Consider the following 20,038-nt stretch of genomic DNA (forward strand, 5'->3'; position numbering starts at 1 on the left):
TTTATAGATGGAGAAAATGATAGAAAAGCAGTCAGTTTTCCTATTGCTTTTCCTAACTCTTTGGGTGGGACAGTCCACAAAAGCGGGGCCTCACTGTGTGGAAGGGCATGCGGTTTCTTGAAAGCTTGGATGTGAAACTATGGACTGAATTTACAAATGTCATAATCAATAGCACCTTCTCTTAGGGATTAATCCAACTAATGTATTATTTTGTAAAACTTGAGCTTATTTGAGAATGTTCACAGTCTTGAGAGACCTATGATCAATGTTTGGCAGACCCACTTTAAATAGACATTGCCAGAAAAAATTGTTTGTGTTTACCTTATGGGCTCTACATGGTGAAATTAATCACGTTTATTTTATTTTTTTAAATTTTGGTAGACTTCTCTCTGAAAACTGGTAGGAAGATGAATTTAGTGGTTAATTCTTATGTATTGATTTTGAAAAGTCAGATATAGCTTTAAACATTCATTTTATTTGCAGAAATTGTGCATGGAAATCACAGAATGGTAAAACTGTATTCTATTCTAGGCTAGTAAATTGTTTCCAAAAAATAAGTTGAGGAAATTGGAAGCCTTTTAATAAGGAATACGGGTTATAGAAATGTATATTAAAATGAGTACAGAAAAATAGAATGTTCTCAGGGTTATATGCAAATAAGCACTAAATAAGGGGAGGTTTCCGCACACATGATGTGACAATAATAATTAGAGCTCTGAATGCGAGAAATTTGGAAAATGGACCAACAGTTTAAAAGGCAAATATGTCCTAAACAAATTTGTGTTATCATGGTTTATTCTAAGGATGGGAGGAGTACACTCTCAAGGTTAGTGCCTCAAACAGGCCAAATAACTTTGCTCCAGAGCATTTACTCCTCTGCTCTCGTTTTCCTTTAATTTTCAAAATGGGACATAGCTGCCTCAGTGGCAAAGTGCACTGTAAAATACAAGAATTTTCAAAGAATGCAATTGCTCTATGGCATTCAATTTTAATCTCTATATACCCATCCAAGGCAGGTACAATGCCAATAAATTGTGGCCACAACAAATGCGGAAAGCCAGAGGACTGCTTTTGCCTGCAGAGTACAGATTTGCCCTGAAGACAGCAGGCAGTCCAAATGCAAGCTTGCTTCACCCAGGGAGCACAGTGTCTGCAGATTCTTGCATTTCATTCATATAATAACCTGAAAATGAGATCACAGGAAATGTATTAGGGAATAATGGATCATCAATCGAAATTGATTAGCTAGCATAAAATCACCCCTATACATAAATCTTCCTAAGGAACAATCACCTTTAGCTTGAAAAATACATATGTTTACCCTTTCAGAAGAAGATAATGAAATATTTAAAGTATTCTGTTTTCTAGACAAATGATTCCTTCAAGTCCCCAATATGCCCGCTCTAGGTTCTAAAAAATACAGCTGATATTTACCTTCCTCAGTGATTCTTCCTGCAACAGAAGCCAAATTCCTTTTCAACTTGGAGTCGAGCAGGAAGCTAAGGAAAAAAATCAAAAAGATAAAGAGCTAGCATTTCTCCATATTAAGGCTGAACAAAGAAACTTGACGAAGTCATAGCAGCCTTTCACAGTCACGGCAAAACACCGTGGTGGAGGCAACGGGCAAGACGATCCTCCATCTTAAAAGGAAAGAACCACTACAGAACTCAACCGCAACGCAGTCCTGGAGTTCAAATTTGATTCCCATTTCGAGGGAGAATAGCGTGAGCAGTGGAATTTGCATGGTTTTCCTCTTATCCAAAATCTTGCTCTCAAACAAAAATGCCAGGCTTGTGGCGCTCCAGATGCCGTGGAAGGGTCTGTGTCTGGCAAAGATATTTTCATAAACTCCCGGGCCTAGGCAGCACCCAACAATTCTGCTACAGTCCAATGAGTCTAATGAGTCTATATACTGCAGGCTCATTAGTCTATAGCTCATGGGTGGGTCATAGAATGATCCAGAAATGCAAATACTTCAATCATTTCTTAAGGGTGAATGACTTCTACGATTACTTATGATTTACTTGAAACATAAGAGAACCTAAAGGGTTACTAAAATTTGGTAAACTAAAATGGGTTCACTATGAAAACTTACCCAGGGCTCTAATTCCGGATTTTAGCAAGAAATACGGCTGCCACATGTCCCTGGCTAAAAGTGCAAATTTCGTACATCACATATGTAGATGGTTGGAATAATATGATTTTTATGAAGAAAAGTTTGTGCTCAGGACATTATCAGTGTCGTCTTGAACTGGTCTTGGTTTTCAATTGCTGCTGTCTTTGCTTAATGTTATTTTTGGCTTCTTGTTAGCAATTTATTTTCAGTTAACTTTATAATGTAAAGTAATGCATATTTACATGAACGATATTTGGGCATGATATTTTTTCCTATAACTAGGCTCCAGGGGCTATATACACTCTGGTTCAAATAGACACACTGTATTGCTATCGCTAAAGGAGATGTACTCATAACTGTTCTGAGATTTATTGGGTCTGACCATGGTGAATTCAGACACACTTTCATCTTGGTGCCTTTTTCCTTTGAGTTCCTTCTTTGCTTTACTTCTTTCAATTACTGCTCATGGATTTTGCACACAAATGCCTATGTAACCTATTTTGTTCATATTTGATCGAATGCTTCAAAGCATAATCAGGATAAAAGGCTCTTATGTTCTTTTTCAAAAAAAAGGAAGTTCTTCTTTTTGCATTTTATAAAAATTAAGATAAACACAACCTACCTTATTGCCGAAGGGCATGCTATGTGACATATTTTCATTGTGGACACTTTCATTACCTAGAAATACAAACTCTGTTACTATCTCTTCAGTCATTCAGACATTTAATGATTCATTTATTCAGCACTTACAAAATATATATGTGCAAAGAGTAGCACATGAGTAAAGAGAAAAATTACTAAAGAGATAAAAAGGGCATATTGAAAAGGCATCCTTGGCAAGTATGCATTGAATTTCTCCTACCCATACAGATTGACTTGGTTAGGACACTGAGGAGTTGGTTCAGCTCAGAAACAATCCAACACCTTTGAGTAATAATCTCCTTTTTCTTTTCCCCGCTTACCAGGATCAGCCAATCGCAGAGCACATTTGTATGAGACCTGGCTCCTCCTATCCCCATTGGCCCATGCTACCTGCCCCTCCTGCCTGTACCATAGGCTTTCCGTTTTTCATTCCAGCCCCGCACGGGGTTGAAGTGCTTCGCATTCCCACAGTCAGTGCTGAGGCTCAGGCCTGACAGCTGCTTCTGGCTTATCCAGCAGCTCCCTAGCTGGCCTCCAGTTCCTCTGTGCCCTCGCAACGTGCAGCACACATTCCTCCCCATCGCACTAAAGGGAACCACTTTCTCAAGCGTTGTTCTGCTTTCATTTGCTCCATCAGTAACTCCCACTTATCAATAGCTCTATCATCAGCCGCCATTTCCATATACCATCATCAGTCTTAGAACAATTCCCCACAGCAGAATTCTTATCTACATTCTAACATACGAGGAAACTGAGGCCTAAAGAACTTAAGTGACTTGCCAAGGGTCACAACTAGTGAGCCGTGAAGAGCCAGGTCGATCAGAATTGGAAGCACATCCTCTGTTCCCACATCACAGTACCTCTAGCATTGCTGCTGTGGATTCACCGCATGTCTATGTTGGATGTCAAGTGGTTTTGCACATAAATATAAAATCTATGTGAGTTTTACACTGACCTGCCTAATCATATTAGGTTTACATTAATATTTAAATTGGTGTACTAACTGCTTTGTTTTAATCCAAAATTCTTCAGTAAATACTAAAAACTTACCATTTGGATGGTGCACAATGGTGAGCTTATCTAGAAGACAAAAAAAAAAAAGCACATTCTACTGAGTTTTGCCCAATATTTCTCCTAAGCTCTCTTCTGTTTATTGGTTGACTACTTCTGGTCTTTGAGGTGACTATGAAGTTTCACAGTCTGATTTAAAGAATACTAACCTCTGGCCACTGAGTGTGAACCCATGTCTTTTATTACGTTAGTCTTTTTTCCTCCCAACACTTGTCCCAAGGTATTTTGATTTTAGATACATTTGACACAGTAAAAGCTTGCTGCTCTGCTTTGATATTCTTTTAGCCTGAGCTCCTCCATTCTTTTATGGAATTAACATTATTCAGGAATAGCTACATACAGTAAAATTCAGACATTTGTAAGAGTACAGGTTGATGAGTTTTGACAAATCTATACAGCCACGTGCCTATCACCCCAGTCAGGATAGAGGACATTCCCTCGTGCCCTCTTACGTCAGTCCTCACATCATTACCACCCTTGGTGACCCCTGATCTGACCTCTGTCTCTAGAGATTAGCTTTACCCGGAATTCCAGACAAAGGGAATCTTACAGTACGTACTCCTCTTGTCCGCCATCTTTCACTCAGTGTCATATCTGTGAGATTCACTCATGTTGTGGTGTATAACAATAGATATTCTCTTTTATTGCTAAGTAGTATTCCATCGTATGAGTATACCACAATATAATTATGCATTCTTCTATAGAACATTTGGCTTGTTCCCAGTTTTGCTATTATAAATGAAACTGCTATGAACTTTTGTAAGCAAGTCTTTGGATGCACATATGCTTTCATTTTTTTTGGGAAAAATGCCTAGGAGTGGGTTGTCTAGGCTGGATAGTAAGTCCACACTTCACTTTTCCAAAGTCATCACACCAGTTTATGCTCCCATCAGCAGCGCGTGCAATGCACGTCCAGTGGTTCCATGTCTTAATCATTTAATTTTGACAATATTTAAAAATTTTAGCCATTATACCCGTGTATTGGTATCTCGTTGTAGTTTAATTTGCATTTTCCCGATGATGAATGGTGTTGAGCATATTTTCACAAGCCTATTGGCCCTTTGTTTTTGTAAACTAAGATCTAGGTGCTGGAAGTGCCCATCGGTGCTGGGCTGTCATTGCTTCTAGGTCCCTTCAGCAGACAGAGCCAAGGAAATGTACAGTTTACACTTACAACTATATTTCTGTATCTACCTGTAATACATGTTAATAGCCATGAGTTGTTAGACTTTAACCTCTGATTCCAGGCCAACACCACAAGATTCATTCCAACCTTCTTTCTTTCTCAGTTGTAATTCCTTTCTCTGACAAAAGGAGATCTGGCTTTCATTATCCATACACATTTATTTGTTTACTCAGCCCTAGAACACACATAAAGTTGTTTTGAAATTGCTAAACTATATCCCGGTAGAGAAATAAGCTCTACTAACTGAAGTATAGAATACCATTTTTATATATACTGTTTTTTCCTTTATTTTTATCCTTAGAATATACTGTTTTCTAAATTTATGTGTTAGTTTTTTTTTCTATCTCCCTTCAGTGTGAATATGTTATTTATTCATAATACCACTAGCTTCAAATTCTCCTGCTTATATTCCATTTTGCCCCTTTCCCAGCCCCATCTTTGTTTGTTGAATATATGAAATATTAACAAAGTTCTAAAACTTAGAACTATACAAAGAAGTACACTCAGATAGTGTAGGGTTTTGTTGAGTCAGTTTTGTCTTTTAATTAATTTGTCGTTTTTGTCTAAGTTGTTAAATATATTGGCAAAAAATTAATTATATTTTCTTAGTATCTTTTTAAAGTCTGTAGGATCTGTTGTGATAGCCTCACTTTATTTTCCTGATATAGGTAACTCTTGTTTTCTCTTTTTTTCCGTGATCATTTTGCCATTCGCTTATCAATTTTAGTTGTTTTCAAATCACTAATTTTTTATTTTCACTATTGTTCATCTCTTTCATTTTTCATTGATGTTTGATCTGATGTTTATTATTTTTTCCCTCATACCTCTTTCTGGATTTAGTTTGCTGTTCATTTTCTGGTTCCCAAAGTGAAATTTAGATCATTGATCTTAAGCTTTTCATCTTTTCTGCTATAATATTTATAGCCATAAATTTACCTCTAACTACTATTTTAGCTGCATGCCACAAATTTTGATATGTTGTATTTTCATTATCATTCAGGTTGAAATATTTTCCTGTGATTTCTTATTTGACCCATGGGATATTTTGAAATGCTGTATTTAATTCTTATCTATTTTGAGAGATTTTTCCTAATTTCTTAAATTCTAATTTATTTCCATTTTGGTAAGAGAATGTAAGATTGAGAAGACTGAATCTTTCAGAAAACATACTCTGAAGATTTGAATCTTTTGAAATTTGTTGAAACTTTTTTGCTAGCTGAACGTGTGTTCTGTCTTGGTGAACCTTCCGTGTACACCTTAAACAAACATGTATTCTGAATTTTTGATGTCTTCTTCTGTAAGTGTCAATGAGGGGTCCAGTTAGTTGATAAGTGTTGTCTAGATCTTCTGTGTTGTTACTGACTTTTGTCCATTTATTCTGTCAGCTACTCAGAAAGAGGTGAAAACATCTCTGAGTACTATCCAATTTTGCTACATGAGTTTTTAAAAAACGCATAAATACATATGCAAGATAAAGTATATTTAGGATTTTTATTTCTTCCTAGTGGATTGCCCTTTTATCATTTTGCAACAGCTTCTTCTATCTCTTATAATACTCTTTGTATTGAAATTTATCTTGTCTTATATCCATATAGCCATGCCAGCTTTCCTATGCTTACCGTTTGCATGGAAAATTCTGTGTCTTCCATTTAAAATGCGTAGCTTTTAGGCAGCATAAATTTGGGTATTGCTTTTTTATCCTAACTGAAAATGTCTACCTTCTAGATGAAATATCTAATCCATTTACATTTAACATAATTATTGATGTGTCTCAGTTTCATGCTACCATCTTGTTCTTGATTTTTTACTTATCCATTTTGTTTGCTCCTCTTTTTCTACTTTCCTGCTTTATTTTTGGTGATTCAAACAGCTTTTTAGTGCTCCATTTGATTTTATTTCCTCTATTAGTTTCTTCTTTACTTTTTAGTGATGGCTTTATAACTAAAATATGCATCCTTAACTTAGCAGGAGTGGACCTCTTTACCTCATCCTTCCCGCCTTATCCTTTCCTCTTCTTTATACCTGTTTCTTTACATTCCAGACTTTGAGCTTCACCGTATAAACATTTTGTGACCACAGAAGTCCACTTATCTGCACCCTCTGTCTTTGTGTGGTTGTTTTCATACCTCTTCCTTCTTCATAAGTTTTAATCCCCAACTTAAGTGCTATTATTTTGCTTTAAACACTTGTCTTTGAAATAATGTGTGAGAAGAAAGAAAACATAATGTTTTATATCTACATGCTTTGTGTAATTTTCAGTGATCTTTATTCCTTGGTGTGGATCTGAATTTCTGTTAATTAATATCTCCTTTATCCTATATGACATTCTCTAGTATTTATTTTATTGTTTCTGATAAGAAATTAGAGAATATTCTTATTCTTTTTCCTCTATATGTAACGTGTCTTTTTTTTCTCTGGTTACTTTCAAGAATTTCACTTTACCTTGGCTTGAAGCAGTTGGACTAGGAGTTATCTAGATGTAGTTCTCTTAACAGCTATGCTAATTGGGGACTTTTGAAGTTCTTGGAACTTCAAAGTATGTATGCTGGTGGTTTACATTAAATTTATCACGTTTTGGGCCATCATTTCTTTTAAAATGTTTTGTCCCAAACTCACTTTTTTCTCCTCTGGCACTGTAATTACAAGTATGCTAGACTGTGTTTTATTGTCCTGTGTGTCCCTGATGCTCTGTTCATTTTTAGTTTTTTGTCTCCCTGTTCACCATATTGGATAATTTCTCTTGATCTGTCTTCAAGTTCATTAACTCTTAGTTTTGCTTTATCCAATCTGATGATAAGCTCATCTGATAAATTTTTCACTTCTTTTATTGTAATTTTAATTTCTACAGTTTCCTTTGGTTCTTTTATATAGTTTCAGTTTTTCTTCTGAGATTCCCTATTTATTCACTTCTTAAAACCATATTTTTCATTAATTTAATTATGTTTATACGAGCTGCTTTAAGATCAATAATGGGACCATCTCAGTTTCAGTTTTTATTGATGGCTTTCTTTTTCTTGTCTATGAATTACATTTTCCTATATCTTTGTATATTTTCTTTTAATTGATACTTGACATCACAGAAAATCTGTTATATATTCTGGATTCTGTTATATTCCTCTGATAAGTATAGACTCTAATTTTAGCAAGCAGTTTGATTACTGGCATGAACTTCTGTAGTCTTGACTTCATGCTTTTTTCAGTGTTGACCTATAGAAAGCCCAAGGGGTTTTCTAAGGCCCTCAATGGGTCTGAGCCCACAAATTGTCTTCCATGTGGATCTTGTCGGGGCTTGGTTTTAGGCTTTATTAGGGCAGCTCTAGAGTAGGTTTTACTCTAAATCATGGTCCTTACTCATTAAATCTCTTGGATGTCATAGCGGGATGCCAGGTGATTTGATAAAGTATAAGGAGATCTTTCCGTCTCGGCAGGGCAGGAACTCAAACATTCCCAGAACAGCTTTTTCCTGGCTCTGCTCAAACTCTAGTGTCCCTGTTCTGCTTTCAATGCCCAGAAGCTGCTGTCTTGTATGTCTTGAGTGATTTTTGCCCTGCACGTGTACAGCTCACTTCTCAGCCACCGGCTTGTGGAGTCCCTCACTCCCTCCGGGGCTACCTCTCTGCACAGTTACCTCCTTTTCAATGACCCATCACATACATTCCAGCAGTTTTGGCTGCCCTGACCTTTGATCTTTGCCTTTTCAGTTCGACAAGACTGCCTTGCTTTGCACAGATTGTAGGCAGGAAATCCATCTCCTGGGCAATCATGAGAGCCTCCTCATAAACTTCATCTCTGGGATTATAGTCCTAGGCTGCCCATTATCCACTCTCTGAAATCAGTTGCCTCATATTTTTGCCAAGTATTAGTGTTCTGTCCAGTGGGAGTATTTGTTGGTACTACTCATTCCATTTTGATTGGAAGGGGAACTAGTTGATTCCTAATGGAATGGTTAAGAGCATTGACTTTGGCTTCAAATAGAAATAGGCTGTAGTTTCTAATCTGTGTGCCTTTGGGCTTCTTAGTTTCGCAGAGTCTCAGTTTCCTTATTTATAAGTTGGGACTAATGCCTACCTCAAAGGGTTATTGTAAGAACAAATAAGATAATATTAAGCATATAGTAGATAGTCAATAAAAATTAGCTACTACTAGTTAAGGTTCCTAAGCAAAATTATTAACATATTTTCTATTTTTATACTTTGTTAAAATCTGAATCTTATTTCACATTAGAATACATAACTGTAGAAGTCAGTTATCTGTAAATTAGTCCTGTGTTTATGATCTTAGTTATTTTAGAAAGTATATTTCAGCTATAGAAAACATCTAAGAGATCTTAAAGAACTCTCTATGGAAAAGCAGATAACTACCCAATATTTGAAAAGAAAATGAATTTTAACAGGGTGCATTTCAACATGAAGCACCAACTGAAAGCTTTGCAATATTATTGAAAATGGAAGGGATGGAAACTTTCAAGTTTTGCAGTTTTGCTAGTGGTTGTTCGTTTTTAATGATCTATGCAGGGATAGGGATGGGGGAAAGAATGGTCAGATAATGGCAACATAATTTATTCTCAATTTTGGAATGTGTTGTTTATCTTTGGAGAAGATTTACCATCTTAATAATGTTTGGTTTATGTTAACATTAAAATGAGTCTTTTCTCCCCCTGAGAGCAATTGTTAATTATTAGCAAGGGGAATCTCATCACCAACAGGCACACTAGCTGCAGGAGAAAGCAACCTGAGATTTACAATTTAAAATGATCCACATGTGGACAATTGTGCTAACTGATTATATTGAGAATATTCTACTTTATTAAAAAAGTATGACTCCTTAATAATTCAATACTTTATATAATGACTGATATAAAAAAACTGGAACAGAATTATCTTATTTGCAACTTACAGAGAAATCAAAGGAAAGAAAGTAACTAGTGTTTATTGAAAGTCCATTATGGGTCAGAGAAGGTGAAAAGTATTTTATACGTTAACTCACATAACCGCTTACAGATATGTGTATAACTATTCTGTTTTGCAGACAAGGAACCTGAACACCAGGGATTAAGACACTCTACAGGTCACACAGCTGGGAAGTGATGAAGTGTAGATCTGAATTCAGGCCTGTTTGACTCCACAGTCCTTGCATTTTCCACTTCATTACTAACATTTTTGAATACTAGGCAAATTTTACTTACCAAAGACATTTTCTTCCTCTGGCCTGTTCCCAATAATGCAATCTCGTAGTTGGCGTAGTTTTTCCTTAATGAGGAAACAACCAGGATACAGAAGTCAAGATTTACAAATTTGTCATGGATCAAGATGAAAATATCAACTACTATAACCAGCATCACCTGACTACTTACTACCCATTTGGTACTCACAATGTCCCAATCATCATCCTTGCTACATTACATGTATTATCTTACTTAATCCTCACAACTTCATGAAGTGGATAGAAACTGTCTTCTTCTCATTTTACATACATGGAAACTGAGATACAGACAGGCTAAGTAGCTTTCCCAAATCACAGTTATAAGTGGTAGAGTCAGGATTGGAACCCAGAGCCCAGTTCATTTGGGAGCTGTTTTCCCAATCTAACACCTGAGAAGTCTACACTGGCTATTTGGTGCCCAAAAGCAGGAGGGTGACACAATGGGGATTTGCTGGTGTCTGAGTCCAACTCCAGCCTCAGTAGGGCACCATCCTTCCTAGGAATTCCTCCTAAGAACTAAGAAATCCTTCCAATCAACTAGGGATTGGGGAGTAAATGGTACCTAAGGGGATTCCCCTTAGCTCATTTCTGATCTTTCTTTGCTTTCGAAATATTCTACATTTAACATGTTATCAATTTAACCAAAACGTAAAACAAGCTCACATTCAAAAATCCCCTTTTAGAAGAGAACCTAGTAGTAGCAATTTCTCCTAAGTGTTTCTGCTGAAACCTAGACACCACATTTCCTAACTAGAGAGTTGTTTTCATTGCCTTAGAGATCCTCTCCTACGAGTGGAGCAAACGTTCTTCTTTAGGCGCTCAGCGATTATTGAAGGGCCATTGTGGGTCAGAGAAGGTGAAAGGGATTTTATACATCAACTCACACAGCCACTTCCAGATATGTGTATAATTATTCTTGTTTTGCAGACAAGGAACCTGAACACCAGGGATTAAGATACTCTATAGGTCACACAGCTGGAAAATGATGAAGTGTAGATCTGAATTCAGGCCCGTTTGACTCCACAGTCCTTACATTTTCCACTTCATCACCACCAGTTTTTAGCAGCAGTGACAAAAGTGAAAGATAAAGTTTTCATCTCTCTATCATCTCACCTTCAGCGATTCCACATGGGTCCTCATTATTCTAGAAAACTTCTATTACTAACTCTATGTTTGTGTTAAATTTTTTGTGGTATTTTCCTAGGATGATACCTCTGCCAATAATAACATAATTTCACAGTTATCTCTTTGATAGATTCATCCTTAGCATACAAATGAATATTTTTGTAAACTACAAGAGTAATAGTGAAAAGTGTATGGGAATGAGCGTGAGTGTGCATATGTTGGGAAAACAGGGAGAACATTCATTTTTTTGTTGTTCTGACTGTTGTCCAGGCCCTCATGTTAAGGACTGACTAAGGAAACATAGGGAAAAAGCTTCTTGATGTTGGTGTTGGCAACGATGTTTTGGATATGACATCCAGAAGCACAAGCAACAAAAGCAAAAATAAACAAGTAGGACGACATCAATCTCAAAGCACATCAGAAGAAGCAATCAATGAACTGAAAAAGCAGCCTTCAGAATGAGAGAAAATATTTGTAAATCATATATCTGATAAGGAGTGAATACCCAAAATATACAAAGACTTCATTTACCCCAATAGCAAAAACCAAATAATCAGGTTAGAAAATGAGCAGAGGAACTGAATAGAAATTTTTCCAAAAAAGACAAACAAATGGCCAATAGGTATATAAAAAGGTCCTCAACAGCACTAATCATCAGGGAAATGCAAATCAAAGCCGCAATGAGATATCACCTCACACCTGCTAGAACGGTGATCATCAAAGGACAAGAAATGAGTGCTGGCAGGATGTGGACAAAAGAGAACCTTTGTGCACTGTTGGTGGGAATGGAAACTTGTGCAGCCACTATGGAAAACAGCATGTAGGTTCCCTAAAAAACTAAAAATAGAACTACCATATGATCCAGCAAGCCCACTTCTGGGTATACACCCAAAAGAAATGAAAACAGGATATTGTGCACTGCAGCATTATTTACAATAGCGAAGATATGAAGACAACCTAAGTCTGTCAATGGATGAATGGATAAAGAAGATGTGATAGGATAGAAAGAAGATTGGAATATTGTTAAGCCATGAGAAAGAAGGAAATTGTGCCATTTGCATGAACATGAACGAAGCTTGAGGGTAGTATGCTAAGTGAAAAAAGTCAGAGAGAGAAAGACATACTGTATGATGTCACTTATACACGGAATCTAAAACAGCTAAACTCTTGGAGACAGAGAGTAGAATGGTGGTTACCAGGGATGGGGGAGTGGGGGAAAAGGGGAGGTGTTGGTCAAAGAGTACAAACTTCCAAGTATAAGATAAATAAGTTCTGTGGACCTAACATACAGCTTGGTGATTATAGAAACTGCAGTACTGTATTATATACTTGAAAGTTGCTAAAGGAGTAGATATTGTGTCCTCACCCCAAAAAAGAAATGGTAATATATGACATGATGGAGCTGTTAGCTGATGCTATGGTGGTATAAGCATTTTGCAATATATAAGTGTGTCAAATCTACACTTTGTACACCTTAAATTTACACAATGTTGTATGTCAATTATATCTCAATAAAGCTGGGAAAAAAGGGAAAAAGACTGATTCCTTGAACAGTATTCAGTCAGAATCACTGACCTGTGGCTCTTCTGGGAGGTAGCCTTTGTGCCTGTTCTTGCACTTATGTTAATTTTTTTGTTTTGTTTTGCATAAACACTAACCATATCCATTATCCTATTGTCCCTATATGTTAGATACATCAGATCAGTCTCGAAGGACAGTAGTCCCCCTCTTATGCACGGTTCCGCTGTTCGCAGTTTCAGTCACCCTGCAGTCAATCACGGTCCAAAAATATTAAGTGGAAAATTCCAGAAATACACAACTCATAAGTTTTAAATTGTGCACTGGCGAGATCTCATCGCGATGGCGGTGTAAGCAGACTCTGAACTCATCTCCTCCCATGAACACAACCAGGTTACAACTATTTTTGGAAAAATTATCCCGGATTGAAAACTGAAAACTGGATAAAAAGAACTCCCACAACAAGGAACACTCCTGACTAAGGCAGAACCGGCAGAAATTCCTGCTGGAGAGGAAAAAGCCACCTTTGGGAGCAGCAGAGCTTCTCAGCTGGCCAGGCGGGAGCCACCCTAAGGTACGCAGCCCTCCCTGGAGGAGTGAGGTCCGGATTGGGGCCGATACTGCTATATGCATCCTTCAGACACAGTCTAGCTGAGATGGGGGTCTTACTGTCTGACTTTGCTGGCTATTGACTGCAGGGAGGACACCCCCAGGAAAGCTATCAGCCAAAAGCCGAAAAGATCTGGTCTTAAAGGGCCCACGCACAAACTCACTCATTGCAGCAAACTAACATCACCAGAGAGAAGGCTGACAGTCCTTTGGTGAAATAAGACTCACCTGCTGGGCTCTGGGGGCATCTCGGTGAGAGGAGGGACCTCTCTGGAGACTGAGACATTCGTGGGGGCCATTGTTCTGACTTGGTCGAGGCGTGCTGACACAGACCCCAGTGGGTGCCGTTGAGGTTCTTCCCTTGGCCTGTTCGCCCAGAGGTCTGCCACACCCACTAGAGCACAGATTTAATCCAGTTCAGCCATGGCAGGCAACCTGCCCTAGGGACTGGCCCCACCTAACAGCAAGCCCTCAGGCTACTTTTCAGCCTGCATTGGCTGGGTGTTGATTCTCTACAGACAAGGGAGTGTGTCTGCCTCTGTGGGGCAGGGTCTGTGTGAGGACCAGGTGAACTGTGGCGGACATTGGTGGAGAGGTGGGGGCCTCTGCAGTGAGGCATCAGGGTACGCTCCAGGGGGTTGAGAAGTGTGCATGAATCAGGACTGTGTTGATGGTGTGTGTGGTCCTGTGGGGGGTGAGGCTTATCAGTGGTAGAAGACCTGTGCTTCACAAATAGCCATAAAAAAGACCAGCCCCACCTTCCAAAGCCTGAAACAATTGACTGCTCCTGAGCCTAGGGCCAGCCCCATTCAGCAGCACTCCTAAGAGAACTGACAACAGCCTTGTAGGCCTGAGGCCTACAACTGTAAGCCCCTGAGCCTAGCAACCAGCTACACTGGGTACCAACACAATTAAGAGGAAAACTGCAACAGGAGTCTGTGGATAGACTTTGTAGCCAGCAGTGCTGAGGCTCCCCAAACCAGATTTACAAACAGCTGGCCAGGGAAGGAAAGACTAGACTCCCTGGTACCTGCAGTGGGAGCAGCCCTGCCACAGCAGAAGGACACAGGTAGCCCACAAAGGAGTCACTCCTGGATCTTCTGGACTGGTGAAGAGAGGGAAGCACACTGCTGGGCCTCATAAAGCATCTCATACATAAGGCCACTTCTCCAAGATCAGGAGACATTAGCCGACTCACCTAATACATAGAAATAAGCACAGAGAAAGAGGCATAATGAGGAGACAAAGGAATACTTTCCAACCAAGGGGACAGGACAGAACCCCAGAAAAGGGACTAAATGAAACAGAAACAAGTGACCTACTTGACAAAGAGTTCAAAAAAAATATCAGAAGGGTGTTCACAGATATTGGGAGAAGACTGGGTGAACACAGTGAGCCCACCAGCAAAGAACTGGAAGATATAAAAAAAGAACCAATCAGAAATAGAGAATACAATACTGGAAATGAAAAATTCACTAGAGGGACTCAATAGCAGAGTAGAGGATGTGGAAGAATGGATCAGTGAGCTAGCTGAAAGACTGGAGGAAATCACCCTAGCTGAACAGACAAGAGAAAAAAGAATTAGACAGAATGAGAACAGTCTATGGGAACTCTCGGACAATATCAAGCATGCTAACATTCAGCTTATAGGTGTCCCGGAAGGAGAAGAGAGACACAAAGGGGCAGAAAATTTATTTGAAGAAATAATAGATGAAAATTTTCCTAAACTAGGGAAGAAAACAGACATCCAAGTACAGGAAGCACAGAGAGCTCCAAACAAGATAGGCCCAAAGAGGCCCACACCAAGACACATTATAATTAAAACGTCCAAAATTAAAGATAAAGAGAGAATCCTAAAAGCAGCAAGAGAAAGGCCACAAGTGACATATAAAGGAAAACCCATAAGGCTATCAGCTGATTTCTTAACCAAGACCCTACAGGCGAGAACAGAATGGCACAACATATTTAAAGTGCTAAAAGGAAAAACCCTACAGCCAAGAATACTTTATCCATCAAGGTTGTCATTCATAACGGAACGAGAGATAAAGAACTTCCTAGACAGGCAAAAATTAAACGAGTTTATTACCAAGAAACCAGTTCTGCAAGAAATGCTGAAGGGACTTATTTAAGTGGGAAAGCAATGACTACAAATAGAGATTAAAAAAAATTATCAAAAAAACAAACAAAAAACCAGGCAATAAAATCACTTGTAAAGGTAAAAATATAGTATAGGTAGCAGATCAACTACCTGTGATGATAATATGAATGTTAAAAGACAAATGTACTAAAATCACCTATTTCAATGATAAGAGGGTAATGGATAGACACACACTAAACAAGAGACTATATGTGATTTCAAAAACATAATGTGGGAGAAGGGGATGAAAAAGTAGAGCTTTTAGAAAGAGGTCAAGCTAAAGAGTCTATCAACTCAATATAGACTGTTATATCCATAGAATACTATAGAGGATCCTCACGGTAATCACAAGTCAGAAACCTATAATAAGTATGCAAATAAGCAAGACAAAAGAAATCAAACATATTAGTAAAGAAAGCCATCAAACCACAAGGGAAGAGAGCAAGAGAAAAAGAAAGGGACAGAGAAGAACTACTAAAACACCCAGAAAAAAAAGTAACAAAATATCAATAAATACATATTTATCAATAGCTACTTTAAATGTCAATGTACTAAATGCTCCAATAAAATGCCATAGGGTGGCCAATTGGATAAAAAACAAGACCCATGTATATGCTGCATACAAGAGACACACTTCAGACCTAAAGACACTCACAAACTGAAAGTGAAAGGATGGAAAAAGATATTCCATGCAAATGTCAAAGAAAAGAAAGCACAGGTAGCAATACCTATATCAGATAAAATAGACTTTAGAACAAAAACTATAACAAGAGACAAAGAAGGGCACTACATAATGATAAAGGGAACAATCCAACAAGAAAATACAGCACTTGTAAATATCTATGCACCCAACATAGGAGCACCTAAATATATAAAGCAATTATCAGCAGACATAAAAGGAGAAATAGACAGTAACACAATAATAGTAGGGGACCTTAACACTCCACTTACACCAATGGATAGATCATCCAAACAGAAGATCAATAAGGAAACACTGGCGTTAAAGGACACATTAGACCAGATGTACTTAGTAGATACATATAGAACATTCCATCCAAAAACCACAGAATACGCATTCTTTTCAAATGCACATGGAATATTCTCCAGGATTGATCACATATTAGGCCACAAAACAAGTCTCAATAAATTTAAGAAGATTGAAATAATACCATGCATCTTTTCTGACCACAAAAGTATGAAACTAGAAATCAATAACAGGAAGAAAACCAGAAAAGACACAAAAATGTGGAGATTAAACAAAATGCTACTGAACAATGATTGGGTCAATGAAGAAATCAAAGGAGAAATCAAAAAATTCCTGAAGACAAATGAAAATGAAAACACAACATGCCAAAATCTGTGGGATACAGCAAAAGTGGTTCTACGAGGGAAGTTTATAGCAATTCAGGCCTACCTCAACAAAAAAGAAACATCCCAAATAGACAATCTAAAAGTGCATCTAAAGGTACTGGAAAAAGAACAACAAACAGAGCCCCACATCAGCAGAAGGAAGGAAATGATAAAAATCAGAGCAGAAATAAACAAAATAGAGACTAAAAAATCTATAGAAAAAATTAATGAAACCAAGAGCTGGTTCTTTGAAAAGATAAAGAAAATTGACAAACCCTTAACTAGACTCACCAAGAAAAAAAGAGAAAAGGCTCAAATAAATAAAATCAGAAATGAAAGAGGAGAGATTACAATGGACACCTCAGAAATACAAAAGATAACAAGAGATTACTATGAAGAACTATCCACCAACAAATTGGATAATCTAGAAGAAATGGATAAATTCTTAGAAACACACAACCTTCCAAAACTGGACCAAGAAGTAGAGAATCTGAATAGACCAAACACCAGTAAGGACATTGAAACAGCAATCAAAAACCTCCCAAAAAATAAAAGTCCAGGACCAGATGGCTTCCCTGGTGAATTCTACCAAACATTCAAAGAAGACTTAATACCTATCCTTCTCAAACTCTTCCAAAAAATTGAAGAGGAGGGAAGCTTCCTAAGTCATTCTATGAAGCCGACATTATCCTGATACCAAAACCAGACAAGGACAACACAAAAAAAGAAAATTACAGGCCAATATCACTGATGAACATCAATGCAAAAATCCTCAACAAAATACTAGCAAATCGAATACAACAAGACTTTAAAAAGATCATACATCATGATCAAGAGGGTTTCATTCCAGGGATGCAGGGATGGTTCAACATCCACAAATCTATCAACATAATACAGCACATTAATAAAATGAAGAATAAAAATCACATGATCATCTCAATAGATGCAGAGAAAGCACTTGACAATATACAGCATCCATTTATGATAAAAACTTTAAATAAAATGGGTATAGAAGGAAAATACCTCAACATAATAAAGGCCATATATGACAAAGCCTCAGCAAATTTCATTCTCAACAGAGAAAAACTGAAAGCTATCCCTCTAAGAACAGGAACCAGGCAAGGATGCCCACTGTCACCACTCTTATTTAACATATTATTGGAAGTCCTAGACACAGCAATCAGGCAAGAAGAAGAAATAAAAGGGATCCACATCGGACAAGAAGAAATGAAACTGTCACTCTTTGCAGACAACATGATTTTACGTCTAGAAAACCCTAAAGAATCCACTAAAAAACTTTTAGAAACAATAAAGGAATACAGTCAAGTCGCGGGATACAATATCACTGTAAAAAATCGGTTGCATTCCTATACACTAACAACGAAGTAGCAGAAAGAGAAATTAAGAATACAATCCCATTTACAACTGCAACAAAAAGAATAAAATACCTAGGAATAAACTTAACCAAAGAGGTGAAAGATCTGTACACTGAAAACTATAAAACATTGTTGAAAGAAATTGAAGACACAAAGAAAATGAAAGATATTCCGTGCTCTTGGGTTGGAAGAATTAACATAGTTAAAATGTCCATACTTCCTAAAGCAATCTATAGATTCAATGCAATCCCTATCAAAGTTCCAACAACATATTTCACAGAAATAGAACAAAGAATCCTAAAATTTATATGGAACAACAAAAGACCCTGATAGCCAAAGGATTCCTGAGAAAAAAGAACATAGCTAGAAGTATCACACTCCCTGATTTCAAAATATACTACAAAGCCATAGTGACCAAACAGCATGGTACTGGCACAAAAACAGACACACAGATGCATGGAACAGAATCGAGAGCCCAGAAATAAACCCACACACTTACGGACAGCTAATATTTGACAAGGGAGCCAAGAGCATATGATGGAGAAAGGAGAGTCTCTTCAATAAATGGTGTTGGGAAAACTGGACAGCCACATGTAAAAGAATGAAAGTAGACCATTACCTTACTCCATGCACAAAAGTCAACTCAAAATGGATTAAAGATTTGAACGTAAGACCTAAAACCATGAAACTTCTAGAAGAAAACATAGGCAGTACGCTCTTCGACATTGGTCTTAGCAGCATATTTTCAAGTCCCATGTCTGACTGGGCAAGGGAAACAAAAGAAAAAATGAACAAATGGGACTACATCAAAGCAAAAAGCTTCTGCACAGCAAAGGAAAGCAGTAACAAAATGAAAAGACAACCTAACAATTAGGAGAAGATATTTGCAAACCATATATCAGATAAGGGCTTAATATCCAAAATGTACAAACAACTCATACAGTTCAACAACAAAAAAAACCAACAACCCAATTAAAAAATGGGCAAAAGATTTGAACAGAGATTTCTCCAAAGAAGATATACAGATGGCCAACAGGCATATGAAAAGATGCTCAACATCATTAGCTCTCAGGGAAATGCAAATCAAAACTACAATGAGGTATCACCTCACTCTGGTCAGAATGGCTATAATTAACAAGACAGGAAACAACAAATGTTGGTGAGGATGTGGAGAGAAGGGAACTCTCGTACACTGCTGGTGGGAGCGCAAACTGGTGCAGCCACTATGGAAAGCAGTGTGGAGTATCCTCAGAAATTAAGAATAGATCTACCATATGATCCAGTTACCCCACTGCTGGGTATTTATCCAAAGAACTTGAAAACACAAAGGCATAAAGATACTTGCACCCCTATGTTCATTGCAGTATTATTCACAATAGCCAAGATTTGGAAGCAACCTAGGTGCCCATCAAGGGACAAATGGATAAAGAAGATGTGGTATTTACACACGATGGACTACTACTCAGCCATAAGAAATGATGAAATCTGGCCATTTCTGACAACATGGATGGTCTTTGAGGGTATTATGCTGAGTGAAATTAGTCAGAGGGAGAAAGTTAAATACCGTATGATCTCACTCATAAGTAGAAGATAAAAACAACAACAAACACATAGCGTTGGAGATTGGATTGGTGGTTACCATAGGCTAAATGGGGAGGGCAAAAGGGGTGATTAGGCTCACATGTGAGGGGATGGACTATAATTAG

At 37.7% G+C, this 20,038-nt stretch overlaps 1 protein-coding gene across 3 annotated transcripts in view; it reads right to left on the reverse strand.

Annotated features, from left to right (window-relative positions):
- Positions 1 to 484: 484 nt before the first annotated feature.
- Positions 485 to 20,038, reverse strand: part of BANK1 (B cell scaffold protein with ankyrin repeats 1) — a 322,048-nt gene continuing 302,494 nt past the window's right edge. For all 3 annotated transcript variants that reach the window (XM_046657599.1, XM_046657598.1, XM_046657600.1), the window contains 5 exons: positions 10,201 to 10,264; positions 3,809 to 3,838; positions 2,739 to 2,794; positions 1,435 to 1,499; positions 485 to 1,183 (listed from right to left, as the gene is read on the reverse strand). In XM_046657599.1, coding sequence (XP_046513555.1) covers positions 1,440 to 1,499; positions 2,739 to 2,794; positions 3,809 to 3,838; positions 10,201 to 10,264 — 210 coding nt within the window. In that variant the 3' untranslated portion in view covers positions 485 to 1,183; positions 1,435 to 1,439. The remainder of the gene's footprint in view (positions 1,184 to 1,434; positions 1,500 to 2,738; positions 2,795 to 3,808; positions 3,839 to 10,200; positions 10,265 to 20,038) is intronic.

Source organism: Equus quagga, chromosome 3 (genome assembly GCF_021613505.1).
Source record: "Equus quagga isolate Etosha38 chromosome 3, UCLA_HA_Equagga_1.0, whole genome shotgun sequence".
NCBI lineage: Eukaryota > Metazoa > Chordata > Mammalia > Perissodactyla > Equidae > Equus > Equus quagga.